This window comes from Colias croceus, chromosome 17, assembly GCF_905220415.1.
Source record: "Colias croceus chromosome 17, ilColCroc2.1".
In the NCBI taxonomy this organism is placed as follows: domain Eukaryota; kingdom Metazoa; phylum Arthropoda; class Insecta; order Lepidoptera; family Pieridae; genus Colias; species Colias croceus.
Window position 1 is genome coordinate 1,659,912 of NC_059553.1, and position 22,601 is coordinate 1,682,512.

The 22,601-nt window shown below is 34.3% G+C and overlaps 2 protein-coding genes across 4 annotated transcripts; one reads left to right on the forward strand and one right to left on the reverse strand.

Annotated features, from left to right (window-relative positions):
* Window positions 1-732: 732 nt before the first annotated feature.
* LOC123699020 (RING finger and CHY zinc finger domain-containing protein 1) lies at window positions 733-9,828 on the reverse strand. 2 transcript variants are annotated; one of them, XM_045645875.1, is made up of 7 exons: window positions 9,564-9,828; window positions 7,135-7,296; window positions 6,718-6,876; window positions 5,915-6,097; window positions 5,430-5,525; window positions 4,303-4,388; window positions 733-3,112 (listed from the first exon to the last, which is right to left on the reverse strand). In XM_045645875.1, exons 1-7 carry the CDS (start codon window positions 9,684-9,686, stop codon window positions 2,956-2,958), a joined length of 966 nt encoding a protein of 321 aa, XP_045501831.1. In that variant the 5' UTR covers window positions 9,687-9,828; the 3' UTR covers window positions 733-2,955. The 2 variants fall into 2 exon arrangements, with proteins under 2 accessions (XP_045501831.1, XP_045501830.1); XM_045645874.1 differs by having other exon boundaries at window positions 733-3,124.
* Window positions 9,829-10,280: 452 nt separating this feature from the next.
* LOC123698941 (L-dopachrome tautomerase yellow-f-like) lies at window positions 10,281-20,567 on the forward strand. 2 transcript variants are annotated; one of them, XM_045645773.1, is made up of 8 exons: window positions 10,281-10,678; window positions 10,897-11,100; window positions 16,247-16,368; window positions 16,755-16,984; window positions 17,463-17,574; window positions 18,038-18,118; window positions 19,885-19,995; window positions 20,264-20,567. In XM_045645773.1, the coding sequence occupies exons 1-8, from the start codon at window positions 10,447-10,449 to the stop codon at window positions 20,459-20,461; spliced, it is 1,290 nt and encodes a 429-aa protein (XP_045501729.1). In that variant the 5' UTR covers window positions 10,281-10,446; the 3' UTR covers window positions 20,462-20,567. The 2 variants fall into 2 exon arrangements, with proteins under 2 accessions (XP_045501729.1, XP_045501730.1); XM_045645774.1 differs by lacking the exon at window positions 18,038-18,118.
* Window positions 20,568-22,601: the final 2,034 nt, after the last annotated feature.

The window sequence follows — 22,601 nt, forward strand, 5'->3', positions numbered from 1 at the left end:
TATATGTTACTGAGATAACATTGTTTGTTTACTCATTCTTATTCTATCCACAAATTCCATTTACATACATAACACGTTATTTTATTTAATGATCGCACCTGTATAACTGAAATAACCTGTATTCTCACCTCTATTAATGGAACCCTCTGTAAATGAGACAGATATATACCTGTATATCTGAGACACTGGGTAAGTGGAATACCTCTATAAGTGAAACGCCATTGCAGGTCCCTTGATGTCTCACTTAACCAGGTTTCACTGTATCAACATGCCTAATTAGCTGTCTTGTTGCATTGCAATAACTGTAACAGGTGTAAGTCATCAATATTCCAAAAAGTGGGTAGGTATAATATAAAAACAATAACTAGCCCATTCATTTAGTAATTATATTATTAATCCATTGAACCCCAAGCGGCCCGATCGGTCCCAGACACAATAGATTTTCTATTGTGTCTGTGGTTCCGGGGCCTGAGCTATTAAGGATAAGGAATATTTCACAGGAATATTTAGACTAGGAAATAAAAAGTGAAATAAAACAATGCTTTCTTAATGTACTCACATTTATTTACTTACAATAGGATATTTATATCCAACAATAATCTTATACAATTAGCTCACTGATGACCTATTTTAAAACGTTACTTATCAACGAATAAAAAAAACGAGAAACAATGTTTGAAACAAATTTTAAACTTAAATTAAAAATAAATAAGTCCCAGTTTTTTTTCATTTCATCATCATTATTTGCATTTTTGTATGATTCTGGTTAGGCATCTTACAAAAGTGATACCAAAGCAGAATGTTGTTGAATGTTTAAATAAAAATGAGCATAGGTAGCTAAATAATTTTATGATCTCGATATTTTAATTACTCGTAATCGAGTAACGATTGTATCAGCCGCGCGCATAAATTCTGACATAGACATCACCTAACTACTAAATGTCAAAAAATATTTCCCGCTCAATTTCGTAAGTAGGTACCTATGCGATAGAATCAGTGTTGATTGTATTAAAAAAATCAGAATCAGAATCCGCTGTATACCTACATAGGGCTTGGCTGTAAATTCGTTTTAATCTAAACATACATATTATGTACTAAGCTTTTTTTTACTTTACGATTACTTATTTAAAACTATAGTAACTACATATTATATTATTAATTAGTTATCAATACGCCTGAAGGGAGAAGGAATCGAAGAAGGACTCAAATAATTCATTATTATGACTATCTCTTATTACACAACACCATTAATACGTTATGAGACTAATGTTAGGTACAACTTTACATTTGTACAGTAAGTAGTAATATTACTTAAAAATTCTTGTATAAAGGGCTTATTTCACAATCCAAGTTATAATTAATTTTGACGAGGTATTCTTCAAAGCAAAATATTTAACATGACCCGGCATTTGGTAAAGTAGCCCTTAAAGTAATCCTTTATTTAGTAATGTACTTACAACTGTTATAAATGTAACACATCATACTTAATATTTTATAGGCCATCCACACGTCCGCCGAACAACGTGACAAACAACGAACACAGGGACGGTGCTATACAGAGAAGCGAGAAGGAAATAAGTACATCTCTTTCCTTCGTATAGTACTGTCCCTGTTCGTTGTTTGTCACGTTGTTCGGCAGACGTGTGGATGGCCTAGATTATGCTTCTCATTTCTACTTACTCAATAATTATTTGAGCTTTCATTTATAATTAGGATGTAAAGCCTTATGAATTTATGTTACTCTACGCACATTAGTTATTAGTATACTTAGACAACCTAAACATAACATACAGTGAAGAATTAATTACATATTTCTATTAGCTTTTATACATAGTATACATACATAATATGTAGTACAAATTTTCATATACGACCATGGGTACCATAATATAGTTTAATATTTACATTATATTAAGTATAATAATTGTTATAAAATACAGTTGAATTATACATATTATGATAAATATAATACAAAGACGTATAAACCGAATGTACTTCTTTTGTTCTGCTAAATAAGAATCAAAATTAAAGTTGTATGAAGGAGATAATACATATCGAAAACCGTTTTTTAATTATTAATTTATACCTAGGTTTTAAATTCATGCTGGAACGATAGAACAGCACAAAAATTGTTATAAAATGTGCAAAAATGGATGGACTGTTGACAGTCAAAATCGCGGCTTGCAAAATCTTGTGTTAAAGCAGTTAATAAATAGCATAACAAGTGTATTTTAGCTAAATTCTTAAGCTTGTTTTCTTAAAGTAACATACTACAAAATTACAACATTAAAATTGAGTATAAGTATAGCAATAAAGTTTAAATAATCGTATGTGTTGTAAATAACATTACGTACATCCACCGTTTACATGGCATTATTTACATTATCCATTTTGCATGGATAGTTGTAATAGTTGCAATCAAGGTACCGTAGGTATGTATTTATACATGGTACCTTGATTGCAACTTTGAAACTATTTATATAGGTATTTTGATTTGTTTATATTTTTATCATTTTCCAGTAAATATACTTACGCTCAAAATTTTGATTCGTTAATTTTTTTTTTCAACACATTTTTTTTAGTGCGGGCTGGCGCGCGGCAATTCGACGCGGCGTCGACGTTAACGCGCGCAATGTGTCAAACTAAATGAATGAACGCCATTTTGATTTGTTTATATTTTTATCATTTCACAAACTTAACTGACCCGGTGGCAAAAACTGGAACTACGTGCCGCCATTTTGAAATGTCACATTTTCACAGACTTTTCATACGGAATATTTTGTTTAAAGAAAAAGAAATCGACATTAGTGACACCGTCACCGGGTCAGATAAGTTTGTGGCACTATAAATTAACACTCAAAATTTTGATTAGTTTATTTATTTTTACAACATGTTTTTTTAATTCTCTTTTTAACTGTCCCCGCGCTGTTGCCTATAGCGCGAGCGTGTTAACCGTCAGGCTTGTGGCGGTTCGTCGAGCGGGCTTGCTCGAGGAAGTTCGTCTCTTCCGAACGTCGATGTCGAAGCGCTGCGGGACGGCGCCGTTGACGTCGACGTCGATGTTGACGTTGACGTCGACGTCGACGAGTCGCCTTGCTCGTCGCTCGCGTCTCTGGAATCGAGACTGTTGTTTTTGTTATCTATCGCGTTGAGGCTTTGCGGTTGGTGATTATATTTAAAATTATTTACCTACTACACGGTTAGTACATTTTGTATAATATACAGAACATTTGAAAAAAAAAATGAAATACCTAATATTGACATCGTACTAACACATAATAAGACTTAGGGCTGATTTTTCAATCCTTGGTTAAAACTTATTCGTAGAATAACGTATTAAACTACTATTTATGAAATGTATTTTAATTGCCAGTATTTGATAGTTTACAGGTGACATTTTAATATTATCGAGTACCTAATACTTTATTGGACGGGTAAGTTTTATCCAAGGATTGAAAAATCGGCTTTTAATGACACATTCTAGCAGATATTCATTTTAATAGTATCTATGTGCATTGTGCATACTAACTATCCATGTTATTTTGCAATTTGCATGGATAGAGTTGCAATCAAGGTACCGTAGGTATGTATTTATATATTTTATACATAGGTACCTTGATTGTACCAAATTAAAAACCTGTATATATACTTGGAAAATATATCGAAAGATTTTCGCATCGCAAAAATATGGAATTGTACAAAACAAACATTCATGTATTTCTGACACAAAACTATCAGCATACACACGCTAATAACTAACATTCTCATATCATAGGTTGAAATCAAGTTTCTAGTGGTGCAGTAATTTTTAAAATCTATACAGGGTGTCCCACTATTGGTATACTAAGCGCGAAGAGACTTGTAGTTTTGCATACACTGATCACGTAAAAAATACTTAAACAACAAAATTACGTCAAAAATTTTTTGCTAAATTTTTCCTGAAAATCCATGTTTTCTTCTCGAGCTTCGCGCAGCCGGCATATACCGCTTCTCTAATGTTAGCATTTTGTCTATGAAAAGATAATCTTAATCGATAGCTCACGTGCTGGTGGCAAAGTTGGGTTGCTTGTTTTGGGTGTTCACATAGAGTTTTAAGAATTCATCTATTTGAAAAAAATGGGTCTGGAATTTTATAAGTATTTTTTACATACTCAGCGTATGCAAAACTATAACCTCCTTTGAGCTTAGTATACCAACAGTGTGACATCCTGTATAGTATTTTTTGTGTTTACAATATTAGTGTACACATTACAAAATTTCAATATTAAGTAGCAAGTAAGAATAATATAAAAACAGACTCACTTATGAAATCCGTTTGTCTGGCATGTGTTGTAAGCGCCGCAGTGTTGGCACTTCAATCCGACTACGTGAAACTTCACCGTTGAAAGCTGAAAATAAACAAATACAATTAATTTTTAAAATCCTATACTGTATAAATCTATACATATAATAAATCTGTAGAAGGGTCAATTCTGTACATTGAAAATATTGAAAAAAATAAATAGCAGGGGGTGTTACTGGATCGATACCAAACCCAAATATGTGATTAAAAAAATTTTTGTCTGTCTGTCTGTCTGTCTGTCTGTATGTGAAGACATCACGTGAAAACTACCGGTTCGATTTCGATGAAACTTGGTATAATTATACCTTATTATCCTGGGCGTAAAATAGGATACTTTTTATCCTGGAAAAATACGTAGAAAAAAATTAATCTTAATTTTTCAGTTATCCATAGACATTGTTCTGTAGAACCGCGAACACACGTTGCGTATTATTATAGGCCTAGCCGTATTTGGGTCAGATAGATATTTATAAGATGTCATTGTCAGAGTTACTCAAAATGGAGAAATAAACCATCCACGCGAAGACCGACATCCGCGCGGACGGAGTCGCGGGCGGAAGCTAGTCTATACTAATATTATAAATGCGAAAGTAACTCTGTCTGTCTGTCTGTTACTCAATCACGCCTAAACTACTGAAACAATTTGCATGGTATGGAGATATTTTGATACCCGAGAAAGGACATAGGCTACTTTTTATTACGAAATATGTACCACGGGCGAAGCCGGGGCGGACCACTAGTATAAAATATAAAAAAGAAATTGAGTACTACTATTGACTTAGTCTTTGTTAGTATGATTCAGTGCAATTTTAACAGATAAGATAGGTTTTATCTTAATAATCTATATGTATAAAAATGAAACCCGTTGGTCACGGCATCATGCGTGAAGGGGTGGACCGATTTCGATAATTCTTTTTTATTATTGAGGATGGTTTTTATGTAGAGAAAACGTAAAAGTACCACGGGCGAAGCCTGGGCGGACCGCTAGTTTTTAGTAAAAAGAAAGCCCTTAAAAATATGTTTTAATATTTGCTTCAAATGAGTCTAAATAATTTATTTAAATTAATAATAAAAAAGGAATACACACCTTATGACAATCCTTGCACAGGATAGTGGTTTTGTAGTCAGCATACTCTGGAGGCATGGGCGTAGCGGCTACTTCTGAATCTAGATACTTCCATAGCTAATAAAATATAATATTATTAAAGAAAGAATATCAATTTTAAATTTCACGCGTATCGTTGAAATACAGCAAACACTTTTTCAACAATTTTTTATTTTTTGGTTTCACTATTTTTACAAAATATGCCAACTATCACTAACACTACATAGTACAAAACAAAGTCGCTTTCTCTGTCCCTATGTCCCTTTGTATGCTTAAATCTTTAAAACTACGCAACGGATTCTGATGCGGTTTTTTTAATAGATAGAGCGATTCAAAAGGAAGGTTTATGTATATAATTTTTTAAGTTTTAGACAAAGCGGGCGAAGCCGCGGGCGGTAAGCTAGTTTTTACATATATTTGAAAAAAGTTAAAGAGAAGATAATATAAAAAAATGTCAAGTAACTCACGTTAGTCATATCGATCATGCTCGTCTGGCACGTGGGGCAGGCGTAGTGGCCCGACTTGAGCATCTGCTCGAAGCAGGGCCGGTGCAGCAGGTGCCCGCAGTCCGGGATGTGGCACGGGATGCGCGACGTGTGTATGTCCTCGAGGCACACGGGGCAATTTGCCCGCGAGACGTTCTCTACGCACTAGGGCAGAGGGGAAAATTGACAAAAAATCGGAAAAAAATACAATTTTTTTTCAATATCGGTCTACAGTATATAAAAAAAATGTGTGCGTGTACTAGTGTACACATAACACACGTAAGAAGTGAAACTTCTTATTGACCTTATTTTTCAAAAAATAATTTACTATATATGCAACTTACAGAAATACGTCGAATCACGCGTGGTAGGGATAAGAAAAAGATGGCGCGCAACGAATAAATGTCACGCGTAACGAAAAAATGTTACACTAAATTTTTTTCCAACCCCCATAAAGAAGTTTCACTTCAAAAAATATATAGACTCTATAGAGATAATGAAGACCACAATTTCTAAGCACTGCGACAAGAAGAAAACAAATTTTGTCATTATATTTTATTCAGAAGACAATTTCTATAGGAACAAAGGTAAGCATCAGCTCGAAGCAGGGCCGGTGCAGCAGGATGTGACACGGGATGCTCGACGTTCTCTACGCACGGGACCACAGATGACAGAGCATATTAATCCGCATTTTCTGCCATCTCTTCTCTGTAGAAACTGCTTTTTAAGCTGGAGGTAAATAATTTCTTTCTTTCCATATTTAAACGATTCAAAGTTTATCTTACCCGATGTCCAACCCTCTGCAACTGCACAGGCAGGCACATGTTACACCGCTCGCAGTGGAAGAATCTGTCCCGTCCACCAACACGGCATATACCGCAGCCATCGCAGTGGTACTGCCTCTTGTCCTCGTCATCGAACAGGTTGCAGATCAGGCATGTGTACTGAAAAAAATTTATAAAATGAGTTCATTGCTAATCATTCAAAATGGTAGCCATATCCAAACTAGCAAGAATGATTGACTTATTTAAAAAAAACCGTAAATAATTAATTGCAATACAATCGCTGAAAGTAGCTGTGCAATTTCAAAGTTAATCTTTATAAATATCGCAATTTGCTGGTCCATAAAAAATCAATGTATATTAAATTTAAAAAAGTAGTGTCACATGCAAATACACTCCCCATCATGCCAAAACACCAACCTTTCCAAACCTAACGCCACAACTCTCGCACTCCGCCTGCACTTTCTGCCTCGTGTCGCACTCCGTACATATCAGCTCGGTCACTGACTTCCTGTTGAAGTAGTGCTCCTCGTTCTCGTCGTGGCAGTAGCGGCACATGTAGAACTTGTTGCAGCATGGCGTCTGGTGGGTATGATTATCACTATGTACATTGTATGAAACAAAGTCGCATTCTCTGTCCCTTTATACCCTTTAAAACTATGCAACGGATATTGGTGTGTTTTTTTTTAAAGGAAGAGTGATTCAAGAAGGTTTGAGTATAATATAATTTATTAGATTCAGAGAAAGCGGGCAAAACCGCGGGCGGATGGCTATTTAAAAATATAGTATAAATTGTATGGGAATGTTGTCTAAAAATAGAGGTAAGTACTAGAAAATTATATTCTATATGAGTAGAATTTAAAATCAAAATCAACAACAGAAAGAGAGATCAGACTATACTGTGGATCAGAGCAATCATGGAAAATCAAGTGATAGAGAGAATAATAAGGAGAAAAAAACATATAATAATATAAATATCAATTATAAACATCAAATGTATATATACAGAGTGGTGTAGTCCATTTTTTACATGAAAATTGTTTTATATTTTCTGTTACCTATGCATATTTGACAGTTGATGCATTTCACAAGCTTTTATCTACACTAAAGCTGGTTGCAGAGCTTGACCGACCATCAGTGCGTACGTCAGTCGCGCTTGTCATATGTATGGAAATTCATAAAACCATTCATAGCTAGACCGACCATACGCACACGTATTGTCATGCGCATTAGTGTCATAGTCAAACAATTGTTGATGCGTATCGTCAGGACCGACGGTACGCACTGACGGTTGGTCAATCTCTGCAACCAGCCTATTATTATAAAGAGGAAAACTTTGTTTGTTTGTTTGATTGTAATGAATAGGCTCGTAAACTACTGGACCGATTTTAAAAATTCTTTCACCATTCGAAAGCTACATTATCTACGAGTAACATAGGCTAGGTTTTATCCCGGAAATCCTACGGGAACGGGAACTATGCGGGTTTTTCTTTGAAAACGCGGGCGAAGCCGCAGTCGGAAAGCTAGTTTATTTATTAAGTTAAATTTATATGTATAATTTCCATAATTTTAATAAAAAATTCAATGTCAAGTTAAAGAGTCACAGATAAAACTTGTGCACAGAACATTTTCTTTACTACAACTGATAACACACCAAGGTCAATAGTAATACCTTAAGCTTTATGTTATTTTAGTAATATAGACATATTAAATAATATTTTAATGGCTTTGAATGTAAGAGCTTGATATTATAATAAACGATTTTATGTTTAAAAACATGAAAATGATAAATTTTGCTAGCACTGAACAATAATGTGTAAAACTTTTTCAAATTTATTTTTTTTATCTTTTAAGTTTCAAAAACATATTTAACCCATCAGCCTCCGGAATCACAGACACAATAGAAAATCTATTAATCTATTGTGTCTCGGTCTCATTGGGCCGCTCGGTGGACAATGGGTTAAAGAAACTACTTATTTATAAAAAAAAGATTTTCACCTACAAAAAATAATTATTTGATAGTAAAAAAGATGAAAATGCAATTTACATACCAAGAGATGAAACAGTTAAAGTAAATATGTATTTTATTTACTTAAGAATCATAATAGTTTTCTTAAACCTTGACAATGCAGATCAAGGGTATTCATTGTTGGTACACAAAAAAACTATATTTGTAATGTTAGATATAAAAATGAATCCCAAAATGTGTTGGTAAGCGCATAACTTGAGAACGGCTTAACCAATTTCGTTAATTCTTTTTTTATAATATTCCTTGAAGTTCGAGGATGGTTCTTATGTAGAGAAAACGTGAATATGTACCACGGGCGAAGCCAGGGCGGACCGCTAGTGTTAGATACTTATAAAATATAGGAATTAAAGCTAGTATTAAATGTGTGAAAGGAAAGAATATGTTAAGAAAACACTTATATTGCACAATATATTGTACAATAAGATATAAATCTTTTGATTACAGTTCAATTATATCTTCATAGCATATTACTGACAATATTTATTCTAGTGAATCCACAGATGATTGATTTTAAAGTAAACATCTTGTAGTTCATTTCGATAAAATTACTTGTTGAAATTCTAATAAGATTATGATAGTAAATAAGTTCATAATATAAAATGCATTGGATGAATGAGGAATTGATTCAAGTGCCAAAAATATTACAGGTTCGTTGACTTTGCTTTGTTTTTCCTAAATCTGCGTATCATAGCGGAACTCGAAAACTGCGTTGGAAAGATTTAAATATAGACTCCAATGTTTTGAACCCGGATCAAAGAATGTTGTTATATTTCCATCAGTATTGTAATAATTATTGTAATATCTCAGTAGATATGCTTACCACAAACTTAGCTCGTCGTTTATAATGGGCGCATCCAATACGTTTTTCACTTATTTCACTTACAGTCAAGTCAATTACTGTAGTTGTTTCACCGCTTGCATTTTCATCGTCGGAACTTGACATTTTGGCTCACATTTATTGTACCTGAGCTTTGTCGAGTTATCCAAATCAAGGTTAATGGCAATCGATGAAAATGCTCTTTCAATTAATATATTTTATTGGACGATAATGTGTATGAATACTAACGTGACAATTTACCACATCTGAAAAATCTTTACATTTGATTTTGACCTGACATTGACGTGACGTGTAAACTTGTCAATAATACGTCAAGAATTCCGTTTAACGCTATATCTTCTCTAATATATAAAAATCAATGCCACTTTTCGTTGTAATTCCATAACTCGAGAACGGCTGAACCGATTTCGATAATTCTTTTTTTATTATATTCCTTGAAGTACGAGGATGGTTCTTATGTAGAGAAAACGTTAATATGTACCACGGGCGAAGCCGGGGCGGACCGCTAGTATACACATAATAAATAAAAAAAATCGGCTACACACAAACTTTGTGAATTTAAAAGAAGCTCCTCTTTTTCAATGAAATCGTAAATTATATAAATAATTTTTATAATTTTCCACAGTAATTTCCTGTTTCTGTCTCGTAATGGTCAAAGAGAAAAGAGGAATGTTGAAAGAAAGCTACATTTGGCATCATATTCAAATTTCAAAACACTTCAAAAGCACTCAAGTTCAAATACATATTATTGTATAATACTTATTAAAAATGAATTAAAATTAAAAATATATACAAAGTAACATAATAATTATGTGTGGGATTTAAAAAAGTTACTGTAAAAGCAAAATATTAATTACCATATAAAATGAAATTCATGGTTACAGTGATCCTCATTACTCATATTATGTTTTATTGTAATACAGTTACATGTTTATTGCCTCCTAAATTTCAATGGAAAGTTCTAGATTTTGCGTGGGAAGCTTCTGCGCGCGAAGCTGCTTTGAACACAGGCGCTTATGTGCCTGAAAATAATTTGCCAGCGGGTATAGCAAGGTGGAAAGATAAATTGTTTATAACTATACCACGCTGGAAAACAGGTACGGTATATATCTCTATTCTGTCTGTATGTCCGTTAGGTACGCATATAAAAATAAAGAACAAGCTTTGCTGTCATATTTCTTGATAGCCTACCTTGTAACAAACAAACGAACGAACGAACAAGCAAACAAACTCTTCAGCTTCAGTAGCTTCAGCTACGTGCATGGTGCAAAATTCCCCAAAAAAATAAATTTAAAGAATTTATGTTAATTCACAGGTGTACCCGCATCTCTGAACTACATTTTCGTGAACGGCACCCAATCGCAGCCCCTAAACCCGTACCCGAGTTGGGAAGATGCGTTTGTCTCCAATAGAGCATGTTGCGTCAGCTCCAATAGTACCGTGGTGTCCGCTTTCAGGGTGCACGTGGATAATTGTGATAGACTGTGGGTAGTTGATAATGGCGTGTCGGATATGTTCAGTTAGTTGGGAGCTTTTAATTTTTCAGTCTCTACATTAAGTTTATTGTTGTGTTTTAACTCTTTATTATAATGATCAATGACATTACATTTTTATAAAGTGTCTCTCATTCTCTAAGTACCCACATTATAATTAATAATCAATATTACCTACATACAACATCTTCCCCTTTCAATAAGATTTATAAGTATAACAAACTATATTGCTGACGAACAATATTAATTTTACAAATGAATCATATAGGCAAATTAAGCAATAAAGTACTTTCATTACTGTTAGTTTAGCTAAAGAATGAATCAGTGTAGAATAATCTATATCTATCCATTAATGCAAACCATTACATTACAATTATTTATCTAATTATAATTTATGATATTCTCATTAATAGCTACAAATCATCTCGGCTAGTAACATTAAACAAAATTTAATGGTAACCATTCCATCACAAATTTAACACAATACTCATATTTAATTTAACACAATAGCCAAACATTAGTAGAACACACATATACCTTATAATACATCATCATCCGAAACCTTTTTTTTTTTTTTTTTTTTTTTTTTTGTGATACTATGAACTAAGTATTATATTATTATTTTTTTTTATTAAATTAAATCATTCATTTTATTATTAATAATGAAATCTGTCTGGAGGACGCACTATTCTTCCAGAACGAGTACTATAAAAATTTGTATTTTGCGACACCTCAGTAGGAGAAGAATTTATTTTGTTATTTTGGACATAACTTTCATCAAAATCATCATAATCGCCGATAGGACGCCTACAATCATGCCTCGTACTTTTATTTAAAACGGGCTCGTTCTGTTCAACGCCAGACTTAATAATTTGCTGCCTATTCCTCCTATACCGCGCGCCATCGGGCGTGCGCACCCAGTACGAACGTGGCTCCGCGGCCGGGCCCTCTACGCGCGCCGGCACCCAGCGACTGTGACTCATTCCCTGCCCTTCACGAATACGTACAAAATCATTGTTATTTAACGGTTTTAATTTTCGCGTATGCTGATTGTAGAATGAGCTCGATTTTTCAGTTTTTTCTGCACGTTTGATCGCTATTTTCTCTCTAGAAGGAAGCTTCGGTCGTAAAAGATTCGAGCTAACGGGCAGCCTAGTATTTAAACGCCTACCCATCAAAAGCTGAGCCGATGAATAAATCTCCCCTGATATAGGCGTATTTCTAAAATTTAATAAAGCTAAAAACGGATCTGTGCCGTCCTGTTCGGCTTTAATTAATAATTTTTTAACAGTTTGTACGTTACGTTCGGCTAAACCATTAGATCGGGGATAATAAGGCGAACTCGTTACGTGTCGAAATCCCCAAGCTTCGCTGAAATTCTTAAACTCCCCCGATGTAAACTGTAGGCCATTGTCTGAAATTAACCGCATCGGAATACCGTGACGAGAGAACATATCCTTTAACTGTTTAATTACCGAACCGGACGTAATATCTCTCAGTGAAGCGACCTCCACGTATTTCGAATAGTAGTCTACGACCAAAATGAAATATTTATTTTTAATTTGAAAGATGTCAGCGGCTAGCACTTCCCACGGAGTGTCCGGTTGCGGGTGCGGCAGCAGCGGCTCGCGCGGCTGCTCGGCGCGGTGTTGCGCGCACACGCCACAGCGCCGCACCGCCCTCTCGATGTCCGCCGACATGCCCGGCCACCACATCACGTCGCGAGCTCGGTTTTTGCATTTATCGATACCTAGATGGCCCTCGTGAATTCTATTTACCATTTCGTTTCGAAGACTCGTAGGTATAATTACTCTGTGATTTCTGAACGCTATATTATTAATAACGTGAAATTCATCTCTTATATCCCAATACATCTTCGCGCTTCCATCTAACAACGCTTTCGTGTGAGGCCAGCCACTTTTATAATAATCCATCGCCCTGCAGAGCCCCACATCATTCCTAGTCTCTTTCTCCACTAACATCAGTTTTTCATCACTGAAACCGGTATTTTGAATAATAAGATTCACATGTCCTTCCACATCTTTTTGAACTTTATCTTCAGTATTATTTAAATTATCTACTTTAGTTCTCGACAATGTGTCTGCTATAAACATGAGTTTGCCTGGAACATAACATACATTTAACGAATATCGCTGTAATTTTAATAATAGTCTTTGCAACCGAATAGGTATATCATTCAGTGGTTTCTTGAAAATAGATTCTAACGGTTTATGATCGCTTTCCACTATAACTTTAGTATGTCCATAAACAAATTGATGGAATTTCGAACACCCATATACTATCGCCAGCATCTCCTTCTCTATTTGCGCCCAGCGACTCTCGGCAGGTGTTAAAGCGCGCGCCGCGAACGCCACGGGCCGCCCCTCTTGCAACAAACACGCTCCGAGACCGAACGCACTCGCATCGACAGAGACGGTAACTTGTTTATTTGGATCATAAAATCTTAAAGAAGGCGCATTCATTAAGGACGTTTTAATTCTATTATAAGCTTTAGTATGTATTTCGTGCCAATCGAACTGTACATTATTTTTTAGTAATGATCTCAACGGTTCCACTAATTTTGCATAATTAGGAATAAATCGAGATACATAATTGGACATCCCTAAAAACCTCTCTAACTCTTTTTTATTTACAGGTATACTCATGTCTCTTATTACACGAATTCTATCTGGATCCGGCTTAATCCCATTTGAATTAAAAATATGCCCTAGGAATTTAACTTCTCTCACCCCAAATTTACATTTATCCCGGTTGAACCTTACCCCATTTGCCACAGCGCATTGCAGCACCTTATGTAACCGCTCATCATGCTCCTCTTTTGTCTTACCGTACACCAACACATCGTCGACGTACGTTTCTACGCCTTCGCACGCGAACAGCCTATGCATAACACTATGAAAAACCTCACACGCACTACTAATCCCGAACGGCAATCGTAAAAATCTATATCTCCCGAAAGGTGTTGCAAAAGTACATAGCTTAGAACTATCATAATCCAATTTCAACATATAAAATCCTTTACTAGCGTCTAAAACGGAAAAATATTTCGCTCCAGACAAATTTGCAATTATTTCATCAAGCGTGGGCAATTGAAAATGACATCTTTTAATTGCCTCATTTAAAAACTTAGGATCTAAACATATGCGTAATTTGCCATCCGCTTTTTCCACTAATACTATATTTGACACCCAATCGGTGGGTTCACTAACAGGCATTATAATATTAAGCTGTTGTAAGCGATTGAGTTCCTCCCTCAACTTAGGTCTTAATTTAATCGGTATTTTTCTTGCACTCCTTACTACGGGAGGAACCCTATCGTCTACAATAATTCTATGAAAACCTGGTAATTCACCTATTCCTTCAAACACAGATTTATATTGTACAAAAAAATCAATATTACAATTTTTTATCTCATTAATTCTCATAATCATATTTAATTTAACACAGGCATCTCTCGATAACAAGTTACTGCAATTTAAATTCAAAACAAATATTTTTTCTTGTACTTTTAATGACTTATATGTAATCGATGCCATAAAATAACCAATTACATTTAATTTATTTTTACTAACTTCCTTAAGAATTACATTAGTTTTCAATAAATCTTTTTTATTAAATCCTGAGGCTAAAAAGCTAGACAATGACATAACACAAACATCGGCTCCACTATCTAATTTAAACATCATCGCTTTGCCATTAACATAAACATAATCGAACCAAGCGTGGCTGTCTATCGTGTTTATTTCAATACCATTTATTATATATTCCTCACCGGAACCCTCTGACGGTGGGGTCGCACGATTCACTTCGCGTAACGATACCGCACTACTTATACCTACAACACTTTGCAAAATGTCCACGTTTATCACATCTATAACAAGTTACGTTAAAAGCGGGACACTTATTATTTTCATGCATACGATCACAATAGGCGCACTTTGGACGCGCCCGTCGCACATGACCTCGTAGCTGCGGCGCGGCGAGCGCGCGCTGCGGCCGCGCCGGCCAGGCGGGCCCGCGCCAGCCGCCGCTCGCCCTCGCGCGCGCGCCGCGCGAACTCACCGCCTCCACCTCGACGTCACGACCGAGCATCGAACGCGCACTCCTCGCTTCATTCATATCACTCGATGAACTTCCCGCAATTTGTGTATCAATTGAAAATTTATTAGCAGCCGGCGTGGGCGCGTCGACTCGGCCCGCTTGATGACACGCAGCCTCCGCCGCTCGGCACCACGATTCTGCGTCACTCAATTCCAAATCCTTTTTTCTTAAAAGACGCTCTCTTAACTGTGCATCTCGTATTCCTCGTATTAACTGCGTTAGGATAAGGCTATCTCTCAGCTCTCCAAATGAACACACTTTACTTTGTATTTTTAAGCGTGCAAAATAACACTCGAAAGATTCATCTGCATTTTGATAACACTCGAAAAACAAATGACGTTCGTAATTAATATTCTTCTTCGGGTCTAAACGTTCTTGAAACTTCGAACATAATACGTCATATTTGTTAATCTCACTACTTTGAAAATCGAGTTCTTCATATATTTCACGTCCACATTTACCAATTGAATGTAAAAATAAAGCACACTTCTCACGTCCAGGGGCATTTTCTCTTCCAGATGCAATTAAATACCAATCAAAGCACTTTTTCCAATCACGCCAGTTCTCCGACATATTGCCGTTGCTTGACATTGCCGCTGGCTGTTGTATCCTGTTGTATCGCATTATTGACGCAACTTAAATCCCTGTCACTCCTCGCCATGTCCTCAAAATACACTTATAAACTTCTTTTATGCACAATATCTTATTTGTTCACACCTGACACCATGTTGTGTTTTAACTCTTTATTATAATGATCAATGACATTACATTTTTATAAAGTGTCTCTCATTCTCTAAGTACCCACATTATAATTAATAATCAATATTACCTACATACAACAATTCTGAACTATTCAGTCACTACATTCGATTTTTTTATGCGTGGAAGAATATAAAGTCTTACTTAAACGGCCGTTGCGGTTTTAAAACATTTTTTTTTATAAAATATCTATCTGTTTACGAGATGGTTAAATGTTATATTAAGCTGTAAACCTAAATATACCTACAGGGTTGAAATCAAAATCATATCGAAATTTGGTTCGTTTTCCAGGTAACGTGAAACAAGTCACGCCTCCAGCTATCGTAATATTTGATCTGAATTCGAACACTTTAATTCACCGATATGAACTGCCGGATGATGTGATTAGAGATTCGTCAGTTTTAATCGGCATTGTGAGTAACATACATTATAATATTATTATAGGAACATAACTACCTAACTACCTGCCTTGTATTACCTATTTTCGACTATGGCTTCCTGCCACTTCCTGCATTGAACTCATAAGTATAAAATCAAAATATCAAACATCATCATGGTTTCGATGCTTCGAAACTAATAAAGTCTTGATCTGGTAGAGCTCAGAGACAAATTACCTTTTAAATACCTACTAGGTATATCTCCGTATATAAAATTTGATCAGTGCAGATGTGAGATTTCCCAATAAAATTGATTGTGATTTCCTATCTTTTACATTCTGAATTTGTAGAAATTTAAATAATTAGAGTGGTGCAGTCATATCATTCTTTTTCGAAACCAACAAATTCACCTACTCTTTCAGGTGGTAGAAACGTTAGGCAAAGGCTGTGCCGACACATATGCCTACATCCCGGACATGGGTTCCAACTCCCTTATAGTGTATAACTTGAAACAGAACGACGCTTGGCGAGTGGAGAACCATTACTTCCATTTTGATCCACACTCGAGCGTGTTCAGGGTTGGGAGGGTTGAGTTTTACTGGAGTGATGGGGTTTCTTCTGCTGTTTTGGCACCGGGGAAGAAAGCTTCTGGGTACATATTATGTTTTTTTACAATATGATTACAGATACATACGTAACTACGTAAGACATTTTAATAAATCTGCACTATTATACAGTGATTACGCTAAATGCTCCATCATAATACCTATTTTTTTTAATCCATGTACAGTTTTATTTTATTGTTTTACTTACGGATGAGACGAGCAGTATGTCATTCGTGTGTATATTTTTTTCAGTGTTCATTCTACATTCTACAAACACGATAGATCTATAAATTTTTGAAGAATAGAAAAAATATTTTTTTCCAGTCAGGCTTCGAATCCGCGTCTTTTGCCATTTGCGCGGGGCAACGCTTTTGACCTGATGGTGAATTTTTTCTACTCTATCGGTTTTATGCCCCAAGCCATTTATCTAACACAATATTATCTACCTTATCACAGTAATGCACAGTATATAATAGACCTAATAAATACTTAAAACTGCTATTACTTGAAAATAATAATTTTCAGGCATCGCGACTTATACTTCCATCCGACGGCAAGCACAAAACAGTTTCGCATGTCGACTAAACTGTTGAGAGACAGATATGTGCCGAAGGAGATTTTGTTTAATGCAGCCGAAGTGAGTAAGAATACTGCAAGTATTTTGATAAGAATGCTGCGCTCCGCGGTTTTACCTGCAGTGCTCCGCTCCTGTTGGTCTTAGTGTGATGATATATACCTCATAGCCTTCCTTGATAAATGGGCTATCTAACTCCGAAAGAATTTTTCAAATCAGACCAGTACTTCTTGAGTTAAGCGTGTTCAAACAAACAAACTCTTCAGCTTTATAATATGAGTAAAGATAATTCGAAAATTAGAAATACCTACCAGTGATGGAGACTATGGAGAATAGAATTGCCATATGCGTAAATGATGGCCTATGTAGGGTAGCCACATTAAATAAGGGACTCTTTAGTTCATAAAATTGTTATTTAAGTGCCTGTTTTATGTACTACAGTTTTTAAGCGCCATGTGTACCATTATAACATGTATATATTGTAACTATAGATAACTAATCGTAATTACTATTAATATTATTCCAGATTTTGGGAGAAAGAGGTCCACTATCTCAAGCGACAGCAGCTGACTTGGATCCTCATAATAATGTTATGTTTTATGCCCAGGTTAATTTCTCATTATAATCAATTGATTTATGTGTATGATCTAAAAAACATGTAAAACCATATTCTGGACGCCGCGGCCAGCCTCACATAATATTTCTCAGTAGATGATGTAAAAATACAAACAGTGTACTAGAAAGAGAAAAAAATTCATTATTTATCTATACTAATAATATAAAGCTGTAGAGTTTGTTTGTTTTTTTTTTTTTGAAAAATGAAAGCGCTAATCTCGGAAACTTTTGGTTCGATTTGAAAAATTCTTTCGGTGTTAGATAGCGCATTTATCGAGGAAGGCCAAGGCAAGCGGAGCTGAGCAATGCTGGTAACACCGCGTGGCACAGCTAGATAGTTTATTTATGTATGGGTCGCATTTAGTGTATAAATATGTGCAAATATTCGCATGGGCGTAGCTAGCCATGGGCTCAAGGTGGGGCAACAATAAAAAATAATATGTAACTAGCAACTGTATGCATTTGCGAAGGCATTCGCGAAGGCACTCGCGAAGGCATTTGCGAAGGCATTCGCGAAGGCATTGGCGAAGGCATTCGCGAAGGCATTTGCGAAGGCATTCGCGATGGCATTCGCGAAGGCATTCGCGAAGGCATTTGCGATGGCATTCGCTTTTGTCATTTTTTCTAGTGTAGGCACTAGAGAAAAAAGTGTAAAGTAAAAAGTATCAGTGAGTTGTAGAACGTGTAACACAACAAAAGTGAAATTGGATAAGTTAGTGGGGTAACTAATTGTGGTACTATACTCATTTTTCTTACAGTTCATGTAATTTATAAGCCTCAGCTATTTTCTTTTTTCGTGTGTAATTCGTTATTCGAATTATTCTTATCCAAAACACCTTATTGTTCACCTACCACACCACGAAATAGATCCAAAAATCTTCAGCCGTTTGGTCGCTGGGCGTATGACACTTGTTAGTTGTTAGTCAGTCAATTTAGAGGTAAATAATACTAATTATAAAGGTAGCATTTTCTGTGTCGCCTGTCGACTTTCGAGAATCGAGTGTGAATTTTCTTACGGATATTAAGCTTAGTAGTTAGTAGGTACTTCAATTTTTAGATTTGGTTAGGTATCTACTTACCTTCCAGGTCAAAGCTAGAGTGGGGCAAGCGCCCCACCCTGCCCCACCGTGGCTACGCCCATGAATATTCGTACAATTTACCTATAGTAGAGCCATTTTAATAGGCAACATTTGACAGTTCAACAACATAACCTAGTAACGACGACATAGAATAACATGATATTTCGTTTTGTTAGAACTGCACATTTGCTTAACTTTTTTCAATTACGATTACATATTTATAATAATAATGACCGATAGAAGTTATTTTAAGATTTCATTTTACTGATAAACCATCCTAAACGTAATAAACAATTTCTGAATTGAAGAACTGACGTCGCTACAATTTTGTGGCAATAAACCTTTTTTCTTTTTAAATACTAGAGACGTTACTCTAAAAATCGAAATCTGACATCTAGAATCGAATGCATTGATTACTTGTGAATAAAAATCATCATAAATTAATAAATTCGATTGACAAATGTTTCAAATCCGTATCGATTAAAACACTTTAATCGATGTTTTTAAGCAGGTTACCTCTCTTCGAAGATAAAATTGATAGACGTCAAATGTTGCCTATTAAATTGGCTCGACTATAACTAGTATATGGTAAAACATTTGCAAATGTCGTACTAAACATTAGCGTATTCGTGCGAATGTGAGTGACTGGTATGATAATTAATAACTCTGGTCCATACAGTTAAATAAAAATGGAATAAGCTGCTGGAATATGGAGAGGCCTCTCATGGAAGAAAATGTTCCGCTCATTCTTAGTGACTGCACTGTACTTGAGTTTCCTAACGATTTAAAGGTAAATATTTATAACAGAGATAACCTTTACTTTTATGTCAACTGTGAAAATAGACCTTATAAGCTTAAATAGCTAATAAATATTATAAATGCGTGTACTTTCAGCTGATAAAAAGATCGGTGTCAGTGAAAAGAAAATATAAATTAAGTTTTATAACTCTTTATTCATCCATTTTTATCAATCTGTTCAATAATACAGTGTTGTTTTTGTAGTCTGATAATAATTTAGATTTTAAGTGTCCTATAATAACATTTTTACGTTTACACAGGTCGATCAAGAAGGTAATCTATGGGTACTAAGCAATAGACAATCAAGATTTCTATACGAATCCATAGACAGCAGAGAAGTTAATTTTCGAATTCTAACAGCGCCCACGACAAAGCTAATACAAGGGACTCCATGTGAAAAAATGTCAACAATAGACAAAGCTTTAAGTTTGATACGACCAAAGTCAAAAACTAAATAAAAAAAAAAATAAGAATCGATATATTATATTTTCGAATGTCAATTCTGTATTTTACCATATTTCTGTATTTTATGTTTTGAAATAAAAATTTGAGTAATAAAATGTATTTTTGTGTTTATTTCTATAAAGCATAAATTCTATTATCTACTTTGACAACTTATGAATAACTAGTAACTTATACTAAGTAGGTACCCGACTCAAAATAAGAATATTCTGATTCAATTCTAAAAAACTAATTTTTCATAGTTGGTGTGGAAAGGCAATAAAATAAAACCCGTAAAAATAATTTAAATTTTTATTTAAATATACAACATGGTAGCTATAGCTATACAAATCCATAAGGATAATTCATAATTCCGTGTGTCCGCTGCACATGTGTTTTCGTTCGTAATATTCAGTCTTTTCACTAAAGGTACGTTTCATTGAAAACAAACCACGCGACACGTTCACACGACAACGATACGACATTATTGATAACGATGTATGGGTAATACGACACATACGACACTAAATAAATGATACTTAATTTTAAATGTATGTCGTATGGTAAAGTAATCTTTAATAAATGATAAGAAGCGCATTGAAAAGTAAATATTTCTGACATATTTTACACACTATCTAGTCCGAAATAAGATAAATGAGTATGGAGAATAGTAAGTTAGTAAATATTTTTAGCTAAAGCTTATAACAGTCAGACAGTTAAATGTCAACAAATCACAATTTACTTGCAGTAAATCTTTACTTTATTGTAAAGATAACAAATTTTTGATATATCGAAGTAAATATATATATACTTAAGTCGTGTCGTTATCATGTTAACAGCTAAATTGATTATTTGCGTGCAAATTTGTCCCAAATTTCCCATATGTTTCTCTAGTGATACTTTAAAGTGCTATGTCAAATAGATTCAAATTTCAAAGAGTATTTATTCATTTTTAAGACTGCACTTATTTTTTTTATCATAAATATAATTCTGTTTTTAATCAAATTCTCGTGCGATTACTATTACATAATTTAATTCGATTATTTTATATTTCGTAACAATAACGTAAATTCCAAATTTAGTTTTTACGCACGAGAAATTTTCGTAAACAACAGAATTACATTACAAGTATACAATTTTTAATGTCTTTCGCAATCACATTATTATTATAATAGAACGAAAAATTTACAAATATAAAATAAATCGCTATAAAATTAATAAAAAATATACATTAGCACAACACAAATCAGCTTTTATCATAATTTATATATTTCAATGTATCAAGCGCATTATCTAGTATTTTATTAATGCCTAAAATAGTACGAAAATTAATATTTTATCGTGAGTTCTTACCAATTGTGGCAATTGGTTGAAAATTATAATTAAACAAAGTAATTTGATATGATGTAAATCAATGTTACATAATAATAAATACAATTTCTCAAATTTAATAGTTGTGTTTTCATACAACTTTCTTATGTGGGATGAAAAATATATGTATAAATAGAAAATATAAATCCTAGCAATTGATTCATACATACGAAACGGTACTTTGATAAATCTTTACCTATATTTTTTATTCCATTTGTGTGTGTTATTACTTCGTTTATTACTCTATCTCTTTTTAACATTCACCGTATTATATGGACGTATTTGCTATCCTTTTCCTACATTCCGGTTAATGACATTCCAATTTTCTTATGGATTGTCAACATACTACCATTAAAAATGTATTTATTTATAGTAAAAATTATACTGCTTCATTTATTTAATTTATTGCGTTCAAAATTATTGTGATCCATGTAAAATCGTGTCAAAGAAATAATGTGAAAACGTGTCTATTTACAATATATTGCTTATAGGCCATATGATAAAGACCAAAACATTAAATTGAACTTTATTAGTTATAAATACGGTTCATTTTTGAGAGTGACGATTTACTAAATTGTAATACTATGTATATTTCGTGAAGAACATATTCTAGCGGCGAAAGGGTCGTAGTTTTATCAAAAAATCCGTCGATTTAAACGTGGTTTTAAAAAGAAAATTTTATTTATTAATATGTATTTATATTTCTAACGATACGTACGTTGGAACTATTAAATTTAATAAAAAAGTTATCGGTCGTTTAATTATTGCTACTTTTTCATAGAGTTT